This window comes from Nanorana parkeri, unplaced genomic scaffold (genome assembly GCF_000935625.1).
Source record: "Nanorana parkeri isolate BGI_ZX_2015 unplaced genomic scaffold, ASM93562v1 scaffold330, whole genome shotgun sequence".
Classification (NCBI taxonomy): Eukaryota; Metazoa; Chordata; class Amphibia; order Anura; family Dicroglossidae; genus Nanorana; species Nanorana parkeri.
Window position 1 is genome coordinate 585,113 of NW_017306598.1, and position 21,582 is coordinate 606,694.

Sequence of the window (21,582 nt, forward strand, 5' to 3'; positions counted from 1 at the left end):
GGCTGATCTCAGCCGATGCACAGTTAAAATCAGCTGTACAAGCCTGAAGTGAATAAATAGCCGAACAGCGTTCGGCTCACTTCACTTCGGGTCGGTTATTCAGTCGGCTGCCTACGGCAGCTTTAAGAATAACCCCCTAGGAGTTAGAATACATGTTTAATTAAAGAACAATGTCAGGTAAAAGTATGAACTTATGTGTTCCAGAAAAGTCCAAAGCAAGAAGACCCTAGTTGTCACACTGCAGTTAAAATCAGACTTGCAGTGGGTATGCTATTTCTTCAGACTAATAAAAATAAGGGAGATGTAGAAAAACAGGAAGTACAGGCCTCAGGGTGGGTGATTACTAGTAGGCAGGAGGTGGAACAGTAGCTGAGAATCTGCTGAATGGCAAGCTCTAAAAAGCGTGGTCAATTTCCTATCAGGGGTAGGTGGATCACAAAATAAGTATATTACTATAGAAATATTTTGTCTACTAAAACAGGACAGTTTTAGTAGAGCTTTAAAATTGTATATATTTAATACATCTATAAACTAAAAAGAAATGGTTTCCAAAGGTGAGGCAAATTACAACAATGAACATTACAAACATTTTCAAGTACTCAAATTTTATTATTATTAGTAATAGTCAGCAAAAGGGTTCTAATCAACACAGTTTCTCACATTTAAGATAAAAACACTTGTTTTATCTGCATACATTAACTGTATATTTAGATCACATTGGCTCGGTAGCAGGGTTGAATTGTAGGGAGGTTTTATATTTTGTATTTTTATATCATGGACTTATGTTATAATACAACCTTCATAGTCTTATTACTCTGGAGATTTTTTAGCAACCATTGTATAAACTGTATGTAATTTGTAAATATTTGCTGTATCACAATATATAAGGGATACAGTGTATACTATTAGTATATCATGACATAAGTCAAGTTTCCTTAAGAAGGCAGTATAGCTGTATACATACACTGATCATAGTATTGTATTAATATTGTATATAATATCATTTATAATATAATATAATATTGTGTTGGATAAGGGGGTAAAAAGATCAATGTCTGGTGCTGCTTGAAGAATTTTTATATTTAGAATATTTACCCTGTGTTTTTGTGTATCAGTTCCGGTATTCCAGTGATGGCGAAAAAGGACCACCTGTCTCAGCACAAGAAGCACAAGCTCAGGCTATCCTTCAGCAAGCTCGTGTAAGTAATTAGAAAATATGGCCAGGTTGCTTCCTTTTTTTTTTAATGAGAACATGTAGAATGTAATGCATCTTTGGAACTAAATCCACACAACCGAATATATAATTTACTGAATCAGTTCATTCTTCCAATGGAGACTAAACATGAGTATACATGCTTTTGGCACAAAGTTTCTCAGCACAGGTTAGTATATAGAGTTGGAGTTAAATATTCTTAGGGATTACAGTACTTTAATGTTAGGTTTAGGGGTTAAGTGTTCAAAAAGGTAAAGTGACACTAAACTCAGGAGTTAAATCTTAAAAATGCATTTAAGTACCGTAACTATTAACAAAAATGTAGCTTATTTATGTATCAGTCAGCTGTAGATCCTCAAATCATCTCTGAATTTGTGCTGACACTGTCCTTCCTTCTGAAGGTTGGCTACTTTTGTTCCCCATGGTCCCTGTGTGTGTTGTAAAGTAGCCACCGCTCCATGCTTGCTCCTGTAATGGACCACAATAGGGAACAAACAAAGCCAACAAAATGGTTTAAAAGTGACATTGCTGAGAAATAGATAGACAAAATAAAAGTGACTCAAGCAACTAGTCTAGATGGTTTACACACATGTGTCCTCATAGAGGTAAGTTCTGTTATTTCAAAGCCATAGGGATTGATTTACTAAAGGTAAATAGGCTGTTTGCAAGGGAATTTCCATTTAGCTCAGTGAATGAAGTGAAGCTCTGCTGACTTCCATCATCCAATCAGGTGCAAGCAAAAATCCTTGTGATGTGATTGGGTAGTCTTTACAAAGTGATTTTTCACCACATATACTAAGCTAATGGAAAATTCCCCTGCAAAGTTGAAAGAAGTAAAAACTATTTTTTAAAGAAAAAAAGAGAGAACTTTCACGCCCTCAAATGGCTGGTGTCATAGCTGATCACTTGTGCACCACCATGGCAACTGCAATTCAAATAAAGGCTAAGATGGCACCTTCTCTGGCTGTAAGGGATAAAAGGTTGTAGTTCCACTTTAAGTAAACCTAATGTCATCTAGGTAGAGTTTAGGTCTACTTTAAGTTTTAGACAATGCTTTATTACTAGAATTACTAAAATAATATTGGTCAACTACAGTATACACACAATCGTATCATTAATGTACATATTTCCTTGACATATACAGTATGTGCATACATACATACATACATACATCATTTGAGAGCTGATGTACGAACACTGAAGTGGAAGTAAAGGGTGGCCATTTACAATTCAATTAGATTTCAGCTATAATTTTTTCTATGGAGGGTTAAACAAAGAAAGCAAGCATTACATTGTTTATGAGGGTATTATGACCACATTTTATTTACAAATGTTCTGAAGCTTCTTCAGGACTTTAGGTTCAACATATTATCTAGTAAAATCACAGACACTTTTGAAGCATTTTTCTATAATGAATGAAAATGAAATAAGTGTTCTGCATACATTGTTTACTTGTTTACAGGGAAGGAGTTGTATACATTTAAATATTTTGTTTCTTAATGGTTTTCTTGCAGATTGCCATGAGGGGGCCTCCAGGTCCAATGGGTCTCACAGGAAGATCTGGCCCAGTGGTATGTAGTCCTTGCTAGAGTTATAACCAATCCCAAATATAATCCCAAAACCCATCTTCATGACCATGACTATTAATGCAACATGGTCACAGCTAGACATGAACTAACCAATCTACATGGATCGAGTATTGAGGTTGTATTGTAAGAGGACTTTTTTATTCTTTGTTGGAGCAAGGGGCATTCAACTTTTACATACAAAAGGGTATAAAGGTAAAACATAGCTTTGGTGTCATGGAAATGCAATGTCTACAGGAAAAGTGAATTTATCGAAACATTTCTTCTAATGATTTCCTTTAAAGATAACCAGTCATGTTCTCACTAGGCTATAGAATGCACAGTGACTAGTGCTCTCTGTGTGCAGATGAAGCCAAACCAATTTTCCTACTAACATTTCTTTGTTACTAGAGTGCTATTATAAGCACATAGATAAGCCCTGTGATAATCAGGAAGCTTTTGGGACATAAAGGTAAAGGATGAACAAATCCTTCTTTTTACTCACCTGCCCCTGTGAGGGTAATATTTTATATCAGAGAAGTAGCCACCATATTGTGCCACCTTCTCTCAACCAGTAATTAATCTTTGAAAAACATTAACAATGCCAAATTAAGGGGTTTTTAATAATTCCTCTTAACATATGCATGTAGACTCATCCAGTCTGCTAGAAATTCCTGAACTGTTTAATTCTCCAAAGATCTGACAAGTCTACATGGAAATATTTAGAGAAATAAAAATTGCTGAGTTTTCTAAATTCATCATTCCTACTTTCCATATTAGGCCCCATTCAGACCTTGCCACGGTGTTGTGATGCATTACCACATTGTTAATGGGGCTGCCCATGCACCGTAACACAGGTTTTAATGCACCTGCAGCAATCATTTTCACAAGCATGAACCACAACTTGCAGATGGTTCATATCTGTGCATTGCGGAGTGTTAAAAGTCACGTGTTTAGTGGTCTGCTAGCAAGGTTCATTGGGGTGCCATTAAAAATAAATGCAACCGTAATGCACCACAGTTAGTTTTGTGGGTTACTGCAATGCACAGAACAAAATCTGGCCTTAGATCTGTAAAGTTTAATGATATCATGTTGTGCAGAAGTGTTTGGATTAAGACGGGTAGACTGGGCCGCTAAGTGGATATGCAAATGTATATGGTATGATAGGTTCTGTAGCTAGGCCAATGGCATGGCAGGCAGCAAAACATAGTCAGTTTATGTTCTAATAGTTATTAAAATATATGTAAGAGCTAATATGTGAATGACATTGGACAGAGCATTAAGGAATGTCTTTATAAGAGAATTAAGAAATTGTTCAAATGCCAAAACGTATAACATATTTTATTTGTGCAGATCAAAAAACATCATGAACTGTATTAAACATGCGTACAGATTTGCCACTGTTTTGCCCATTTTCCTGTGCTTATTAGCCTATTAACTCTTAATCGAATTTATTCCAAAGTTTTAATAGGCCTTTCTTCATTAAAGCAAAATATATTATTTTTGGAGCAAAAGAAGGTTATTGATTGCGGTCGTTGGATGTGAAATTACATTTTTTTCGGCTGTTTAATTACCACTTTGGTAAACTGCATGCAGCAATGCATATTTTATTTGTGAGAAACTATTGTGTTGAAAACAATTCCGTGACCCATTAAAGCGTAGATGTGTGGACAACATTGATTGCAGCTACAGCGTTATGATTACACATTTTGTATAATTACATTTATGAGCTGCAAAGAAATGAAAGAAGCAATCCAGCACTTAAAAAGCACACTGATATGATCCTCAAGCTGAAAAACACAATGGCTATGGTATAGCAAAACTCTAAATGCTAAAATGGAAGGGTAGATATTTGATTAAACCTGAGGAAACTAGGAGTTTCCTCAGGTTTAAAATATATATATATATTTTTTTCCAAATAAAGTTTTTTATTAAGTTACAAATATAGAAGACGTCTTTACATACATTTATACAAATACACAAGTGGTTGGGGTAAGTGCCATGGGTACAAAACTGTAGAATACTTGTGACGGAGACAGGAGAAATAGCGGCAATGCCGCTCAGCTATTGAGACAACGGTAGTACAAAAGATGACAACTACAGGGGACTGTTGTATTGTGTACGCGCATGCGCCCCCTAAAATATTTTTTTTCTATGGAGTTGATAATATTAAAACATTTTGGTTACCACTCCACCACCGGCATGTAATACCCCTTTCATTACCAGGCCATTTTTCAGTTTTCAGTGCTGGGAAAGTTTGACTGAGAATTACTCCGCCACACAACACTGTAACCAAATTCATTTAATATAATTTTTTTGAGGTGGATAGAGCTTTTTTGTGATATTTAATAACCATTTTTTTACCTATATAAAGGAAAAGAAAGCCCAGCAAAATTGAAAGAAAAAATAATTCCCTTGCTCTCTGTTATAACACATAGCAAATACAAAATGCCAGGATAGTTTGAAAACCCTCTAATTGACCTATTTTTGGAAAGTAGACACCCCAAGGTTATCTGATTTTCTGCACAATGTTTTGTAAATGAAGAAACATGCCAGTATTGAGCGTGTTAAAACATGGAACTTGGTGATGGTGCATTAAATGTATAGATCATACACAGAGGGAGGCGGAGGTGAAAGGGTTACTGGTACAGTGGAAGGATGTAGATAAAGGGAATAATGTACAGATGTGCAGGATAAGTGAAGTGAAGGGGTTAGTATACAGTTCAGAGCAGAGATATAATGGAGCTGACATATACGGGTATATTCACTAAGCTGCCATAGGCAGCCAAGTGAATAACCGACCCAAAGTGAAGTGAGCCGAATGCTGTTCGGCTATTCACTTAAGGCTTGTACGGCTTATTTCAGCCGTATAGCAGCTGAAATCAGCCATACATCTGCTTGCTTCGTGTGCAGAAGGGGTTCGAAGGGGTTCGACTCAGCCGATCCAACATCTGGATCGGCTATGCCGGACCTCCAGCAGGCTACTCGCTGCTTTTCGGCCTATTCTCATAGATGCCGAACAGCAGTGAGTGACTCTGCTCAGTACCACAGTTAAAAACAGTTAAAAAAGTAGAAAAAATAAAATAGAAAACTCCCAACTGTTTTCTATTGGGAGGGCGGTTCTGCTGCCGTCAGAATAATAAAAATAAAATAAAAAAAAAAACACCATAGGAATGCATAGCTAGATTTCCTATTGGCTATTTCACTTTGCAATAGCCAATAACAAACTAGCTATTGCACCCGCTCTCTGCTTCTGTCAATCACTAGAGGGGACCTGATGGAGAACTTCAGGTCCCCTCTGCTGATTGACAGCAGCAGTTGGCGGGTGCAATAGCTAGTTTGCTATTGGCTATTGCAAATTGAAATAGCCAATAGGAATGTAGCTATGCATTCCTATGGTGTTTTTTTTTATTCTGCTGGCAGCCAATGGCTCCGATGTCAGAAGAAAAAAAAAGAAAACAGAGCAGGGAAAGGTTTACTCTGCTTGATCAAGCAGAGTAAAACTTTCCGGGAGAAAGAGTATATCTCCCAGGCGGCCGGGAGCCGCTATATAATAGAGGGAGACTCACGGAGTGTCCGGGAGAGTTGGGCTATCTGGAGATCAGCGTCCCTGGTTACCTGGTAACCAGGGATGCTGATCTGTCTGTGCAAGTGGCCGGAGCCAGCCGTAAGATGATGGCTGGCTCCGCCTAGCAGTCAGTGGCAGGCTGTCGGCTGGCCAATGGCCAGCTGTTTGGCCAGCTCCGGCTTTCACCTCGGCTCAGTTGAGCCGAAGCATATGCCTTCAGCTCGACTGAGCCGTTCGGCCAACTTCGGGAGCTGTGAATAGCCTGTGAATAGCCTGTACAGCAGCCCTTCGGTTCTACTGAACCTAAGGGGTCCTGGGGCCGAAGCTAGCTGAAGGATCAGCTGAAGCTATGGCTAGATTCTTCGACAGCTTAGTGAATAGACGCCTTACTGTAGAGGAGACGGGGGTGAAAGGGTTAAAAAATTTAGCACACAATTATTTTATGCTACTGCAGCTTGTTTTCCCCAGTTACTAATGAATGAATGATTGAATGAATTACACATTTGTGTGATATAGTGTACTATAACACAAGTGGGCTTTAGCTCACTGTATATGTGCAATTAAAGATGAATGGCAATGCACCACGACACACATATTGCGAATCACCATTTATTGGAGCAATGCATGTTAAAATATGCATTATAATGCACATTGTGTGAATGAGCCCTAGAAATACACATGTGGCAAGAAAAGAGAAACAATATAAGAAAAGATGTACAGTACATTAAAAAAAAATTACAATTACATTACTCTTGGTGGGAAGGGAGGTTGCCTCAGTAGAAATTTCTGTTTGTTATTTTCTCCATAATGTACAGGAAAAGAAAAACATGCAGGGACATTGAGATATTCTATCTTGAGGATGCAGCTGGTAGGTAGAGTTGGGCACTCAAGTAGGAGGTTTTAGCAAAGTTCTAAGATGATATATAAGCTGACGTTTTAAAGCCAGGCCATGACTACCACTAGCAAAATAAAAATACTTTCCTTGGTCTTTCAATAAGCAACTTTTATTTTGTACAACATTGCACCTTGACTTATACTGTAAAAAAGCACATATAGAAGGTTGATACCCTTGAAGCACAAGCATTCAAAACAGGAGTCTTCTTGCCACAGAGAGAACAGCTTGCATAACAGTAAAAAAAAATTCTGCATTAAAGAGGCGTGAGGGGTTTTGGATATTAGTTCTGCAGTTTTACTGCCTCTAGCTGCTGGAATATGGGATATTAATGCATGTTTATAAACCTGTGTGAATCCTTTTGTGAGCCGTTTAGCTCTTGTACCACAAGGAGGTTGCAGACGTCCAGTTATTTTATTAGTTAGGCGCACAAAGAAAGCTTCAGTAATCACATTATTTTGGGAACAATGCAACTGTGCTCCAAATAGCACTTCCAAGCACAGTTTAAAGTTTCTAATCTATACCTATATTAGATAAATATTATATAGTCTTTATAAATATTAAACATGGATTGTTTTCAGCAAGTACAGAGAAAAAGTTTTATTGCCAACAATAAACACCTGGTGGATTTTTGGAGCATAAGAAGATGCTGTATAACTGTGTATAATAACAGGAAAGAAAAAGTTAAAAGAAGCAAATTAAATGTGAATGTTTTACCTCTAGCAACCAATGACATTTCAGCTGGTATGCTCCATTACAGCGAACAAGGACTAGAGCTAAAATCAATATTATTGTGGAAGGAAACATGGTATTTTTTTCTTTGCTTAATTTTTAAGGCAATGTTCAATTAAAAAAAGTATAATAGAAATTACAAAAAGAAAAGCACAAATTGCACTAACCCATGGCTACCAATAGGATATCACTGTGCTGATCCCAGACCAGAACAAGATGGTTTCTGATTGGCCTCTTGGCAGACATTTTAAACACCTGCCAAGTGCCCATCAATCGTTGGGTCTTAAAGTTTGTGCTGAGTCAAAGATTCAATACATGCTTGAGCTTGTGCTGGGAATAGTGTCGCAATGAGCTGACCCAAATGTTGCATTTACCTTCAAGCCATGTTGAGTCACTCATTTCAATGGTTTTCTCTGCCAGAAAGCAATTTCAGCGCTGGATAGGCAGAGGATGAAATAGCACAGGCATGCTGTGTGAATGTAGCCCAGGGAATCAATAATCGATTGCACTGACATAACAGTGTTGATTTACTAAAGGCAAATAGGCTGTTCACTTTGCAAGGGAATTTTCCCTTAGCTTAGTGAATGAGGTGAAGCTCTGCTGACTTCCATCATGTAATCATGTGCAAGCAAAAATACTGTTGTTTTTTTCTTGCACATGATTGGGTATTCTTTCTAAATGGCATTTTGACCACATGAGCTAAAATTTCTCTGCAAAGGGATAATTCCATTGAAAAGTTAATAGCCTGTATGCCTTTAGTAAATTAACCCCGCAGTGTGTGATTTAATAAAGAATTTGAGACTCATCACACAATAAAATGTGTGAAAACTCACTTTAATTATCCAATCATGTGAAGAGAAAATCCCTGGTTACTTATTTCATCTGCACATGACTAGATAATTTAAGTAGATATGTATACAATTTATTGTGTGAGCATTCTAATTTTTTTTTTGTACATCAGCCTCAATGCATTTTCATATCATACAAGGTGAGTAGCACAATGCCTTCACCCAGATCTTGGTGATAAAGTGATAAGCCAGTTGGTTTAAAAAAAATTCCACCAACTTATTTTTTTTTCTTGAAAATATACATGAATATTTGGCCAGGGTACAGACAATCATACAATTCATTACTCATGATTATTAGGATTGTCTGGATTATTCAATTACTTGATTCTCTGCAGACCAGAATGACCTACAGGACTATCAAAAAGTGATATTGGAGTATTCCAACACAAGCTATTTATATATTTATATAACGGCCTTTGTTTGCCAGTGCCTAAGGACGCTGGGTAAGAGGGGAGAATTAAAAACAAGAATGCACTCCTAATGTTTTTCTCTTTCCAATGTTTGGCCATCAGCACATAACACTGGATAGATCCATTAAGTGAATGTGGGATGGGACTCTCTTAGGCAACAGACAACAATTAGAAGACTCCGGGCAGTTCAGGTTATACATTGACATCCTTTCTGTCTCCACAAGCTCATGAATGATGGACTGAATAGTTCACTAGAAGCTCCAGATGTTCTATATACAGGGCTGCATATGCCTTAAAGCCACCCTTGGGTGAGTGCATAGGGCAGCAAGATTAGACAGGGCAGTGCTAAGCTTTCAAATATACAAACTGTGATCATTATGTTCCCTAGTTCTGGTCCCTCTGAACAGTTGTTGCTAATCTCAGCTAGGGACCTGCAGTGATAAAGAGATGCAGCGGATAAGATTAGTCAAAAGACTCACTATAGGTAAAAAAATGCAAAACCATCTTCTTTTTGTCTTGTTTGTTGGTCTGTACAGTAAAAAAAATGCTGTGAATATAAAGCAATCAGCATGCTTACTCCAAAAAGCAATCAAAAGCAACTAGCATTAGTTTTTACTTAAATATTTGCATGACGCAAGGGGCAGTGCTTGTACAGGACATCATTCTTAAAAAGCAGCCCCAACATGGCATTTTTACAGCCACAGTTCCCTGGCTGCACATACTACAAGACAACAGTGAAATTCCACTCTACCAGATTAAAAATGCATAATTCACCTTAGTAATGTATATATGAATAACGGGTAATGGGCCGTCACTTTTTTTCCTGTTTACATTGCTGTTTATTATATTGAATGCCTTTGTCTGTGTAAACAAAATATGCTTTTGAAGGAACATGCCCAAGTATACCTTGAGAAGATCATCTATTCATATATGAATGCCTTCAGGCTGCACAGGATACATTCCAGATGCAGTTCTACTTTGAGTTAAAAGCGGATGTCAAGTCCACTGAGACGCAGTACATTGTGCTACTTCTGTTACCGCAGCTGCAAATGTCTGTCTATAGCCCCTTAGGGATTGTACTCTATAGTCTTCTCATGTATTGTACTAACTATGACCAAACCAAACGTAAAAAGTCATAATTTCTTAGAGTCGCTTTGTACGCATAGTATGTTCATTAACAGATACCAGCATTTCATTTTTTGAGGCATTTCAAATGCTGATACACCATCGTTTACCGTAGTAAGGCTGACATTTACTATCACTATCAGCATCAGGAAAATGGAATAAAGTACTTATGGTCAAAAATTTTGACTTTGGCTTACAGTAAACCTATCAGCTATTTTTAGTGGATAAACAAAGGTTCACCTAATAGTGAATTTCAATTATAATGTGTTTGCTTGCTTAGTGTGCTTTGTTTTTTAAGACCCTTTGTGAAAACAGATATTTAACCAAGAAAAGGAACACCTATTAGAATACAACAACCATTAACAAGGTTAACCTTGTAGAGAGCATACAACACTGTCAGTTAAGTGAATAATCCGGATCACGCTGGTTTTTTTTTTTTACGCCTTAGAAAAATTGTAATGTACAGACATTGTGCTGCAGTACAACATTTATACAAACCAAAACAAATTGGGGTTTATCTATGAAAGGTAAAAAAGTTTTTGACCTGGATCTAGATATTAGGTGCCACACCCCTGGTAAGTAGTATGCAGAAGAAATTCTTTTAAAGAAAGAAAGCACCAGAAAATGACAACTCCAACCAAAAAACATGTAAAAATATATATTTTTTATTTCATATAAATCTTAAAAAAGGAACAGAGAGGGCTTAAAGCCAATGATAAAAATAGAATAGATAGTCCCTAAAAAAGCTCTTTCCACATGCACAATACCTCTCCATTCACTCCTAGGGCAGTGCTAGCGGAGAGCAATTATTCCATTCCACAGCCAGTTTATCTATGAAAGGAGGACAGGCTGTTCACTAAGCAAAGTGAATATTTACTTGGCAAAGTGTATTTTTACATTGTAACATAAATGGTAATAATTAAAGAGAAGCTGTATTCACTCTGAATATCTATTCAAATGCTAGAAAAATATATCTGTTTTTTTTTTAAATTTCCCTTGGACATTATTAAAAAAGGAGTGAAATGACTGGGTTTGGTTCACTTGGACGTTCACTGAACTCCAGGTTTGTTGAACATCCAAGTGAAATAAACCTAGGGCCACCTAAAAACTAATTATGCACAGTATTATTGGTTGTAAGGATGCAAGTGGAGGGCACATTTACAATGACAATGTGGAGCTGCCAGTGTCTTAGCAACCAATGACACAGTGTGTCTGCCTTTGTCTTAGCAGCCGATGATGCAGTGCAGCACAGTCACCAAGCATCCAGTAATGCTGTGTGGTTGATAGACAAAGATGGAAGTGTGTCAGGTGGGGCAACTGGCCATATCATTCGTGGACAGTTTAGGTTCAGGTTGAACTTATCGTCAGCTCGAAACCGAAGCTCATCCCTACACAAAATTGGGTTTTCAACCTGAACACCTTATTCACTTTGCTGGGTGAATGACCTCTACATAGTAAATCTACCCAGGCCTGTCTACATAAAGTTGACACCTCAGTGTTGATTCAGTGCTAGTGATTTAAATATCATTCCAGCCTCTCATTTTTTTTCATGAACCACAAAGATGCTGCAAGTAAGTTCCCAGCTCTATCCACCTATCATGACCAGTAAAAGAGATGCTACTGTCCCTGCTGGATTTCTATTTTATTTTATTTTGTAGCAGCATCAGAAGTGCGCCTGTACAAAGAGGCATGAAACTTTTAGGTAGGACAGTACAGAGAAGAGAATTCTAGCAGGAAGGAATATATAGTTACTTAAATCTTTGAGATCTCTGTAAACCAGTAGGTAAATCGGCCCATTGTTATGTATACATGCAACACTTTTTTGGGGTAAAGTGTCCTTTTTCACCAGCAATAGAAATTTTGTGACACTCAGCAGGCAAGCTTTAAAAATATTGAGATTTACAGGGATTATTGTCAACACCACTTACGCTGTCAATCCATGTTATGAACCACAATATGGTTTAATGGACTAAGCTCTGACTGACAGCACTGTGTCACTGAGACTTTGCAGCTTTTACTATTCCAGTTTGTTTAATAGACTAACGTCAAGAGATGATGCACCATTCTATTAAGATCATAGCCTTCCCCGTGTCATCTGTATCAGTCTGTGTTGTTTGGCATATAAGATATTGAAAGAAAATCTCAGCTTTACATTTCTTTTATCTTTCTTCTGTTGTAGGGGTCTCCGGGCGCTACAGGCATTAAAGGAGAGTCAGGAGACTCAGGCCCCCAGGTAAATCATTTTTCTTTCCTGCTATTTTTTTTCTATTTTTTCTTATTTTTCATTGTTTGTTTCCTACATTATATATATATATACAATGTTTTTATATGACCTTTACTGTTTTGTGCCGCAGGGCCCCAGAGGAATTCAGGGATCACCTGGTTCAATGGGAAAAGCTGGTAAAAGAGTAAGTGTGGATTTTCCTACCTGTTTCGTTGTTGCATAATCTCAAAATAAATCAAGAACAAGTAGATGGTAAAGCCCCAAACTGGATTGCAGGCAAGCCTCACACAAGTTTTAAGATGGGATATTTGATATAATGGCTGACAAACACTCACTGACACTCAGACAGAAATAGTGTATTGATCAGAAGGACTTAATACATATTAGCACTTACTGTGCTATGCACTCCCCTGCATGCTGCACCCTGAGCCCAGTTAATTAAGTGTTATGGTGCAACCCTGGTTCTACTGAATGTCCCCTCATATAGACTGTTCAGGAAAATGCAGAACTGTGCCACTATAGAATACAGAACAGAGTCTGTCAGGCATTGTTTGGTTAGATTTGGATAAAAAGGGGAAAAGTTAAAACCTCTATCAGATTCCCCTTACTTCTCCTAACTGGCTTGGTGACCACACAGGATGCAAGGCAAACTCTCCCCAGCTGGGAAACAGCAGTGAAAATCTTTAGAGCCTTTCAACCACTGCAAAAAAATTTTTTTACTGCAGTTAACGCACACACTGGGGAGATTACCTCTTTCTTCATGTCCTGGTGACCTCACATAATGCAGGGGAAAATCTTTACAGGCTGTCAGTCTTGGTAATGTTGTAAATGCCTTAAAGGTATGGCAGGAGTATAGCTACACTCTGTTGGTCCCAGTGCAGAGATGACATCAGCTCCAGTATAGAGCGAATGCTTTGCCACCCTATGTCTCCCATTTTACTTTTAGTTATGAACTCAGCCAGCCACTGTACATGTTTGTGCTTAAGGGAGGTTCTTGTGATCACTATTGTAAGTTGAGGTTATTAATTAATGTGCAGAGCTCACCAGAAAGGTGCAGTGAAGGGGGGCATCTTGGGCATAATCCAATGCTATAGGTCTTGAGGAATGTTCACCTCCTGCGGCCATGGTAATTACATTAGTACCTGAACATTCCAGATGAGCAAATCTGCTGGGTTTAGTTAGTGAACAGTTTTGCAGATCTTGTTTGCAGTTCATAAACTTTGCAGCGGACCCCATTAAAGTCCATGGGGGTGAATCTTGTTATGCAACTCTGCCCATTTATAGGGCAATTAAACAAGCTATTATCAAACACAGACATATGCAGCTGTGCAATGCCACAAGGGACATGCATCAGTGTAAAAAAAACTATATAGCACTGTATCTCTCCCTTTACAGAATTGTCAGCTCTTCTTAACAGTTTCAACACATAGGGGTCTATTCACGAAGCAGGCAAAGGATCTAGACGTAGCTTCGGCCGATCCTTCGGCTAGCTTCGGCCCCAGGAACCCTTCAGCTCAGTAGAACCGGAGGGCTGCTGTACGGGCTATTCACAATAGCCTGTACAGCTCCCGAACTTAGCCGAGCGGCTCAGACGTGCCGAAGGCATATGCCTCGGCTCAGCTGAGCCGCGCTAAAAGCCGAAGCTGGCCGAGCGGCCGGCCGACAGCCTGCTTCTGACAGCTGGGCGGAGCAAGCCGTGATCTTACGGTTGGCTCCGGTCACTTGCAGAGAGATCAGCGTCCCTGGTTACCTGCTAACCAGGGACACTGATCTCCAGACAGCAAACTGTCCCGGGCGCTCCCGGCAGCCCAGGAGAGAAACACAGCTTTTTCTTTTTTTTTTCTTTATTCTGACACAGAGCCGTGTCAGAATAGAACAAAAAAATTATAATTTTTTGCCCATAGGAATGCATTGCTAGATTCCTATTGGCTATTTCAACTTGCAATAGCCAATAGTAAACTAGCATTGCACCCGCCCTCTGCCGATGGACCTGATAGAGAACTGCAGCAGAGGGCGGGTGCAATCCTAGTTTACTATTGGCTATTGCAAATTGAAATAGCCAATAGGAATCTAGCAATGCATTCCTATGGGCAAACATTTTTTTTCTATTTTGACACAGCTCCGTGTCAGAATAAAGAAAAAAAAAGAAAAACCAGTGTATCTCTCCTGGGCGGCCGGGAGCAGGAGACTCCCAGAGCGCCCGGGAGAGTTTTTCGGATTTTTTACGGCAGCAGAACCACCGGCCAATAGAAAACTATTGGGCGGAGCTAGCTGTCATTGCTAGCTCCACACAATCATTTACTATTTATTTATTTTTTACTTTTTAAACTATTTTTATGTTCTGCTCGGCCCGAGCAGAACAGCTGAGCCGAATGCCGCTCAGTGGCATTTGGCTATTCACTCACTGCTGTTCGGCATCTATAAGAATAGACCGAAGCCACGTGAAGCCACCCGATGTACGGCTGATTTCAGTCGATATACGGCTGAAATCAGCCGTAGAAGCCTGAAGTGAATAGCCGAACAGCCATCTATATGTGTTTATCTATCGGATAGATATATAGATAGATAGGCAGACCCAATAAAGCTAGATAGATAGACACAATGAAGCTATCTGATACTATATACAAAGTTATATATTTTATTTGGTTTTACTCTGGGTATTTTCAGTCTCTTATGCTTCTATTTTAAGTGCATACATCTTGTTTATGTTGGATGATTTGCTGGTCTTAGGGTTGTAACAATTGTGACAAGGAAGTATGTTTATATTATGTCTGTTTAAAAAAAAAATTGGGTTAATGTGATATATTTTACCGGCTATCACAATGGATTTTAAATGCAGGTTTTCAGAACATGTAGATTTCCTAGTACTAGTTAGTTCTTTAGTAAACCTGAAGAGGAAACCAAATGTTTTAGTTTGCATTTTAAATCATGTTAAGACTAACAAGGTACAGCATTCTGCAAGGCTGTATTTTTAATGTAATTACAGCAGGATGCAAGAAAAAAATTATATAGCCGCCTCTGCTTAGTTTAACTTTCAACATCTTAAATGTTGTAATTACACTTTATTAGTTACACATTTTCTCTTTGCTTCCTCCGTTGGGAATCAGCAAGCTTCTGGTAAAGTTATTAGTAATGCTATGCTGTGCAAGGCATACAGTATAGGTTTTGCTATCTATTAATATGACATGTCCAATTTCAGGGACGTCCTGGAGCTGATGGAGCACGTGGAATGCCTGGAGAACCTGGTTCAAAGGTATAGTATTCACTATTTCTTTCATGCTTTTGGGGGGGGAAATATAGTTTTTCAGGTTTTTTTAAACTAGTTATATAGAGTAATTGAGTTATATTTAGCCATTTAAAAGACTTATGTAGATAAGATATTGATGGTTCTCAGCAATGACTTCTTACTTCAAACTTATATTTTTTAGGGTGACAGAGGTTTTGACGGTCTTCCAGGTCTTCCCGGTGAGAAAGGTCACAGGGTAAGTCAATCCTCGGGGTGAAATAAAACCCTGGTATTGAAGAAAATATTTTGTAGAAGAAATGTATATTTCTAGTGTTGCTCCAGCAGTGGGTGCTCTCTACTTTGTTCTCCTATTGCTGATTACATTATATATTTTGCAAAATCTAATAAATATGAGACAGACAAAGAAACCTACTTTACCTTTCTTTAAGGGCTCTTTCAAACCACATGCACAAAACATTTAGCACATACCACATGTACACTAGTGTGCAATGTGGATGTGCACTGCAATGCGTTGCTAATGCAATGCAGTGCTTTTTTTGTGTGCTTTTTTACATTTGCTTTGTGATTCTTATGCGCTGTGGTGCATTAAAAAGCTCCGCATAAAAACCCAACATGTCCTACCTTTTTTCAGCGCACACAACACACATTTTTAGAAACATGTTTATGGGAAAATATGTATTCCTATTAACAAATTCTGTTTGAATACAGATTTAAAGAAAATAAAAAGTTTAAATAATAGAATTTCTGTACCAATTGTAAAATTTGTTTTTGAAGTTCATTAAGGGACACAGGGTCAGTAGAGATTATTTCAATTAAGTTATACTGCCACCTTCAGGAGAAATTGGACACTATCAAACAAATAAGACATGTGCCAGCCAGGTATAACCCTTCCCAATGCCATCATGATTCAGTTTTGTAGAAAACCAGCACTTAGGAATAGATCACAAACACAGATGGGTGGAACCAGTTTCCCTTAATGAATTCTAAATCACTTGTAGCTCAAAAAAGGTTCATTGAGAGACAAGATTCCTTTGTCAACCAAGTCTGCTGTACTGACATGGTGTCTAGAGCTCCTTTTGATCTTGTCAGGCTGGCATCCATTATGAGCATCTTCCAAGATAACAGAATGAAAGATTTCTTTGACTGCAGGACTGGATTCCTGAGACATACACTGTGCTAGTTTTGGCCGGTTCTTGAGGAACTGGCTGAAATTCGCACAGTGGGTGCAGCTGTCTGCACCCTTTTGGCCAGCATCCCTCGATCAGCCAAATGAAGAAGCTGGCAGGAAAATCTTCGTAGGAACAAAGTGGGCAGCCAATGAGATGCTGGCTCTGTACGGGTATTCTGACAGTGGCAGGTGGCCACTGTTAGAATACAATGCAAACAGCAGGGATTCCTCGATCGACACACTTGTAGTGTGCAGAATCTGCTCTATTTTTTTTTTCGTACAGCCTGCAGGTTCAACGAGAAAATAGAGCAATGTATGGCCAGCCTTACTCAATAAGATTCTGCTGTCTTCATTGTAAGAAACTGACTGATTTGTGGCAAGTCAGTTATACAATTTGGATATAAAGATGTGAAATCAATGGATCTTTAAAGAAATTCAGCAGCTCTTCTATGCAGAACTGTTTACCCTTGCAACAGCTTTATTACATCTTAAAATGCCACCACAGTTACACAGAAGTATGTGTCAGCAACCTGCCTGCTATGAAAAATGGGTTGCCAAATAAGAGCCGAATTAGGGATTGCCCCAGGCATTTGACGTTCAACTTAGTGATATTGAATAATGGTAATAATAATAATAGTAATTATTATTATTTCCAATACATTTGTATTGTATACCATGCACTGATAAATGCTGTGGTGTGACAATTTCCTCAGTAATAAGGATAAATGACTTGAGGTAATGTATTTATTTACTGTTATTATTGTTACATGCCAGTTGGACTTCAGGAAATGATCTTACCATCAATAATTCCTTGTCCACATAACAGCCACACCGTCACACATGCATTTATGTGTGTTCAGCAGACACCCCACATCATTAGCCTTATGTCAAATGACCAGGCTGTTTGTGGGCTGGAAAAAACAGGTGACCTTACCTTTTTATTGAGGTTTATTGTCCAGGAGTGTATACTGAGATCAGACAGTACCCATTCTAATCATTGTCTGATCTTGCTGAAGTCAACGGGATTGGGTGATGATCATTTTATATTCATGTTTCCTTTTAGGTGTAAACATCAAGTAACAACATAATAAAATCAAATTAATATTATTTAGTACTTTTTGTTTCACTAAGTCTGCTGAGGGGTTTCTTATTAACTTTGTTTGTTTTGTAGGGGGATAAAGGTCCTCTAGGCCCACCTGGCCCACCTGGTGAAGATGGAGACAGGGTAACTAATTTAGCCATGTGCTTTTTATCACTTTACCAGTCCAACTTTGTTCATTAAACAGACTGTACAGTTCATTTTCTAAGTGTAGTGATTTGTACACAATTCCGTGACAACTGTGTGAGCACTAACACTCTTGTTTTTACCTTTCTTTGGATTTTTCATTCTATCAGTGGAAGTCCCTAGTCTTCAATAATATGTTAATATGATAACAACAGTCTTTCTGAAGTGCTAATTGTATTGTTTTACTATGGCAGGCCTAGGTATGATAATGATATGGACCAGTTCCTTGTTAAGACCTAGATATGTTCTATCCAATCATAGGATGATGCACACTCGGGATGTCATAAACTTAGGAAGTATGGCATCTGTCACAACAAGTAGCACTAAAAGACATAGAAAAGCAAGTCAGGGACAACACCTGTTATGACCAATAAACACATGCTGCAGGAAGAAAATGCCTAGTAAACAAAGTTGCATAGTTGATCATTTGAAAAAGAATGATTTCCATCAAGTGCAGCCTCTCACAACTCTAAACGTTTTGGTCCAGAGGAAGATACATACACATACAAAGACACATACATTGTAACTACATCAGCCAGTTCTGTAGGTTTCTGTTTTGCACAGAAACATTCCCTTTATCTAATCACTCATTTAAATCCATCAACATTAGTGCTGTAAATCTATTACAGTCTGTTTGCATCTAAAGTATGCACATATCATAACTCGAGGTCATTATAGTATGGGGAAACAAATTACCTTTGTTAACTACTATCTAAACAAGCAGACACATGGATTTCCGTTCCTTTAAAAAAAAAAACAAGCTTTCTTGATATAAAAAGGATCCTTACCAATTCGGTGTACGGATTGCTGCTAAATATTGTAACAAGGCTGCACATACCCAAAATATTTTTTAGTATGTCAGACATCAGGGTGCACATTACTTCCTCTCATTTTATAGGAAAACGAGATAAAGTTATTAATTGTTCTTTCAACAGGTCTTACCTTCATTAAGTCCAAAATGCTTTATAGTGACAGTAAACCCATACATTATGCTAAATGACTCCATTATTATGTATCCAAAGGAAACATGGTCAAGAATAATGGAACAAATATAAAATAATAAGTTATTTAAGTTAAACTATCAACTTGCTGAGTATTTGTTTCAGTATTAAATATTAAAACTTCTCTAGCCTTATAAATGACCGTAGTTTTAGGCTACTGCAACAATTACTTTTTTTATAGGATGGGGTTTTTAATCTATTGCCCAACCTGAAGGAACAGGGTATCCCTTTTGTGTGTGTCAGATAGCTAAGCCACTGACAGTATAGTTCACAGGCTCATTTGACTTTAAAAATATAGATCATATTTTACCATTTCAACATTTTATTATTGTTCAGACATCAGTGAGAAGAATATTACCGGTCAACATTCTGAAGCCACACAGGGCCTCAGTGGTATCCCTCTCACTGTGTGCTGCTCAAAATGTTTCTATGTCTGGATAATGGACAGTACCATTCCTTCAGTTCACTACAGCAACCTGATGACTATAAGGCACTAACATCTATGGAGTGCAACAGATTACAACAAGTAGATGTGCCATTGGTAGTGTTTCAGTTCCTTTATTGTAGGTCATAAGCTTATTTTGAATAGGTTCTGTAAGACTGTGAATAGAATTAAGAAAGCAGAAGTTAATAACTAGCATAAAAGGTGAAAGAGATATATGTACCATCCAGTTTTTACTCAGCTTACAATGCATGTACAATATTAACTACATGAATATCAATCACCTGTTTTAAAAACAGCCAAATGTTGACCTGCTTGATTGAAAATTTGTATGGCAAATGATCACTGTCAAAAAGTGTCTGAAGCCACTGGTTAGTTATAAGTGTGCTTAATTTTAGCAAATAGTCCCAATCATTATGATTATCCAAGTTTCCTGTTGATCAGATCTCCATGTTTCTTAAGGTGGATTTTTAAAATTAAAATATCATGTAAGAAGGGCACATGTCAGCATTACCAAACATTTATTCAGCTGAAAAGTACCTTAAACTTGCTATTAGTAACAGAAACACTGCTTCCAGTTTCTCTCAATTGACCGGAAGCCTGGGCAAAGACATGGGGGTCTATTCACTAAGCTGCCGTAGGCAGCCGAGTGAATGACCGGCCTAAAGCGAAGTGAGCCGAACTCAGCCGTACATCGGGTGGCTTCGGGTCGGGCCAAACCGAAGTGCAGAAGGAGTTCGACTCAGCCGATCCAACATCTGGCAAACTAGCTATTGTGCCCGCCCTCAATCGATAGTTGTGGACCTGATGGAGAACTGCAGCAGAGGGCGGGTGCAATGCTAGTTTGCTATTGGCTATTGCAAATTGAAATAGCCAATAGGAATCTAGCAATGCATTCCTATGGCCAAATTTTTTTTTTTTCTATTCTGACATTGTCCGTGTCAGAATAAAGAAAAAAAACGAAAAAGCAGTGTTTCTCTCCTTGGCGGAAAGCCCGTACAACAGCCTTTCGGTTCTACTGAACCGAAGGGGTCCTGGGGCCGAAGCTAGCCGAAGGATCGGCCGAAGCTACGGCTAGATCCTTCGGCTGCTTCATGAATAGACTCAATGGTCTCTGGCCACCAGGGGCATTATGGGTGTTTCATGTCATTAAAATAAGAGGATTAGAAGAAAAAAGAACTTAAGAGAAACATGGCTGCCCTCACATACATATAAAATTAGAAATTTTATACAGGCACATATTAAATAGCCAACCACAAACAATTTCAAATAGCCAACATAGCACATCATATTGTTATAGACGGCCTACTAGTATATCTGTGCAGATAACAATAGGTAATCTCTTCCCATCGAGCTAGCATGTTAACATTAGTTCCTAGGCTTGCTTCTTAAATTAGCCTTTTTCTGACCTTCTTGGAAAAGGTTATATACTACTATATATATTTTACAATTTGACAAACACGCGCATTCATCGCCTGTCCTGCTTTTACGTGCTGTGTGTTTTAATAACAGTAGAAACAGCTTTTTCTTTTGTGTAACAGGGAGAAGATGGAGAGGTTGGACCCAGAGGGCTGCCCGGTGAACCTGTGAGTGACACATTAATCTGTTGTACACAGAACTCTCACTTTATAGCTTTACATTTTCACAACTAACTTGGTGTAACATGCAGCAGCGTTTCTGGTGGGGGAATCATTCAAACCTCCATTATAACCCTTATGCTGTCAGAGGGCTCATTGTTATGCTTAGAACAGCAATATAAAGAAAAATGGAAATTTGTAACCTACTAGCCCCATCAACCAGTCAGATTTAACCTTGATTTGGTTTAAAATTCTCAGGATAACCAAAGGGTTTTTTTGGTTGGT

The 21,582-nt window shown here is 38.3% G+C and overlaps 1 protein-coding gene across 5 annotated transcripts in view; it reads left to right on the forward strand.

Moving 5' to 3' along the window:
- The window catches only part of COL11A1 (collagen type XI alpha 1 chain), a 199,621-nt gene that overhangs the window by 81,310 nt on the left and 96,729 nt on the right, over positions 1-21,582 (forward strand). For all 5 annotated transcript variants that reach the window (XM_018558297.1, XM_018558298.1, XM_018558302.1 and 2 more), the window contains 8 exons: positions 1,116-1,199; positions 2,728-2,784; positions 12,533-12,586; positions 12,708-12,761; positions 15,777-15,830; positions 16,006-16,059; positions 18,164-18,217; positions 21,262-21,306. In XM_018558297.1, coding sequence (XP_018413799.1) covers positions 1,116-1,199; positions 2,728-2,784; positions 12,533-12,586; positions 12,708-12,761; positions 15,777-15,830; positions 16,006-16,059; positions 18,164-18,217; positions 21,262-21,306 — 456 coding nt within the window. The remainder of the gene's footprint in view (positions 1-1,115; positions 1,200-2,727; positions 2,785-12,532; positions 12,587-12,707; positions 12,762-15,776; positions 15,831-16,005; positions 16,060-18,163; positions 18,218-21,261; positions 21,307-21,582) is intronic.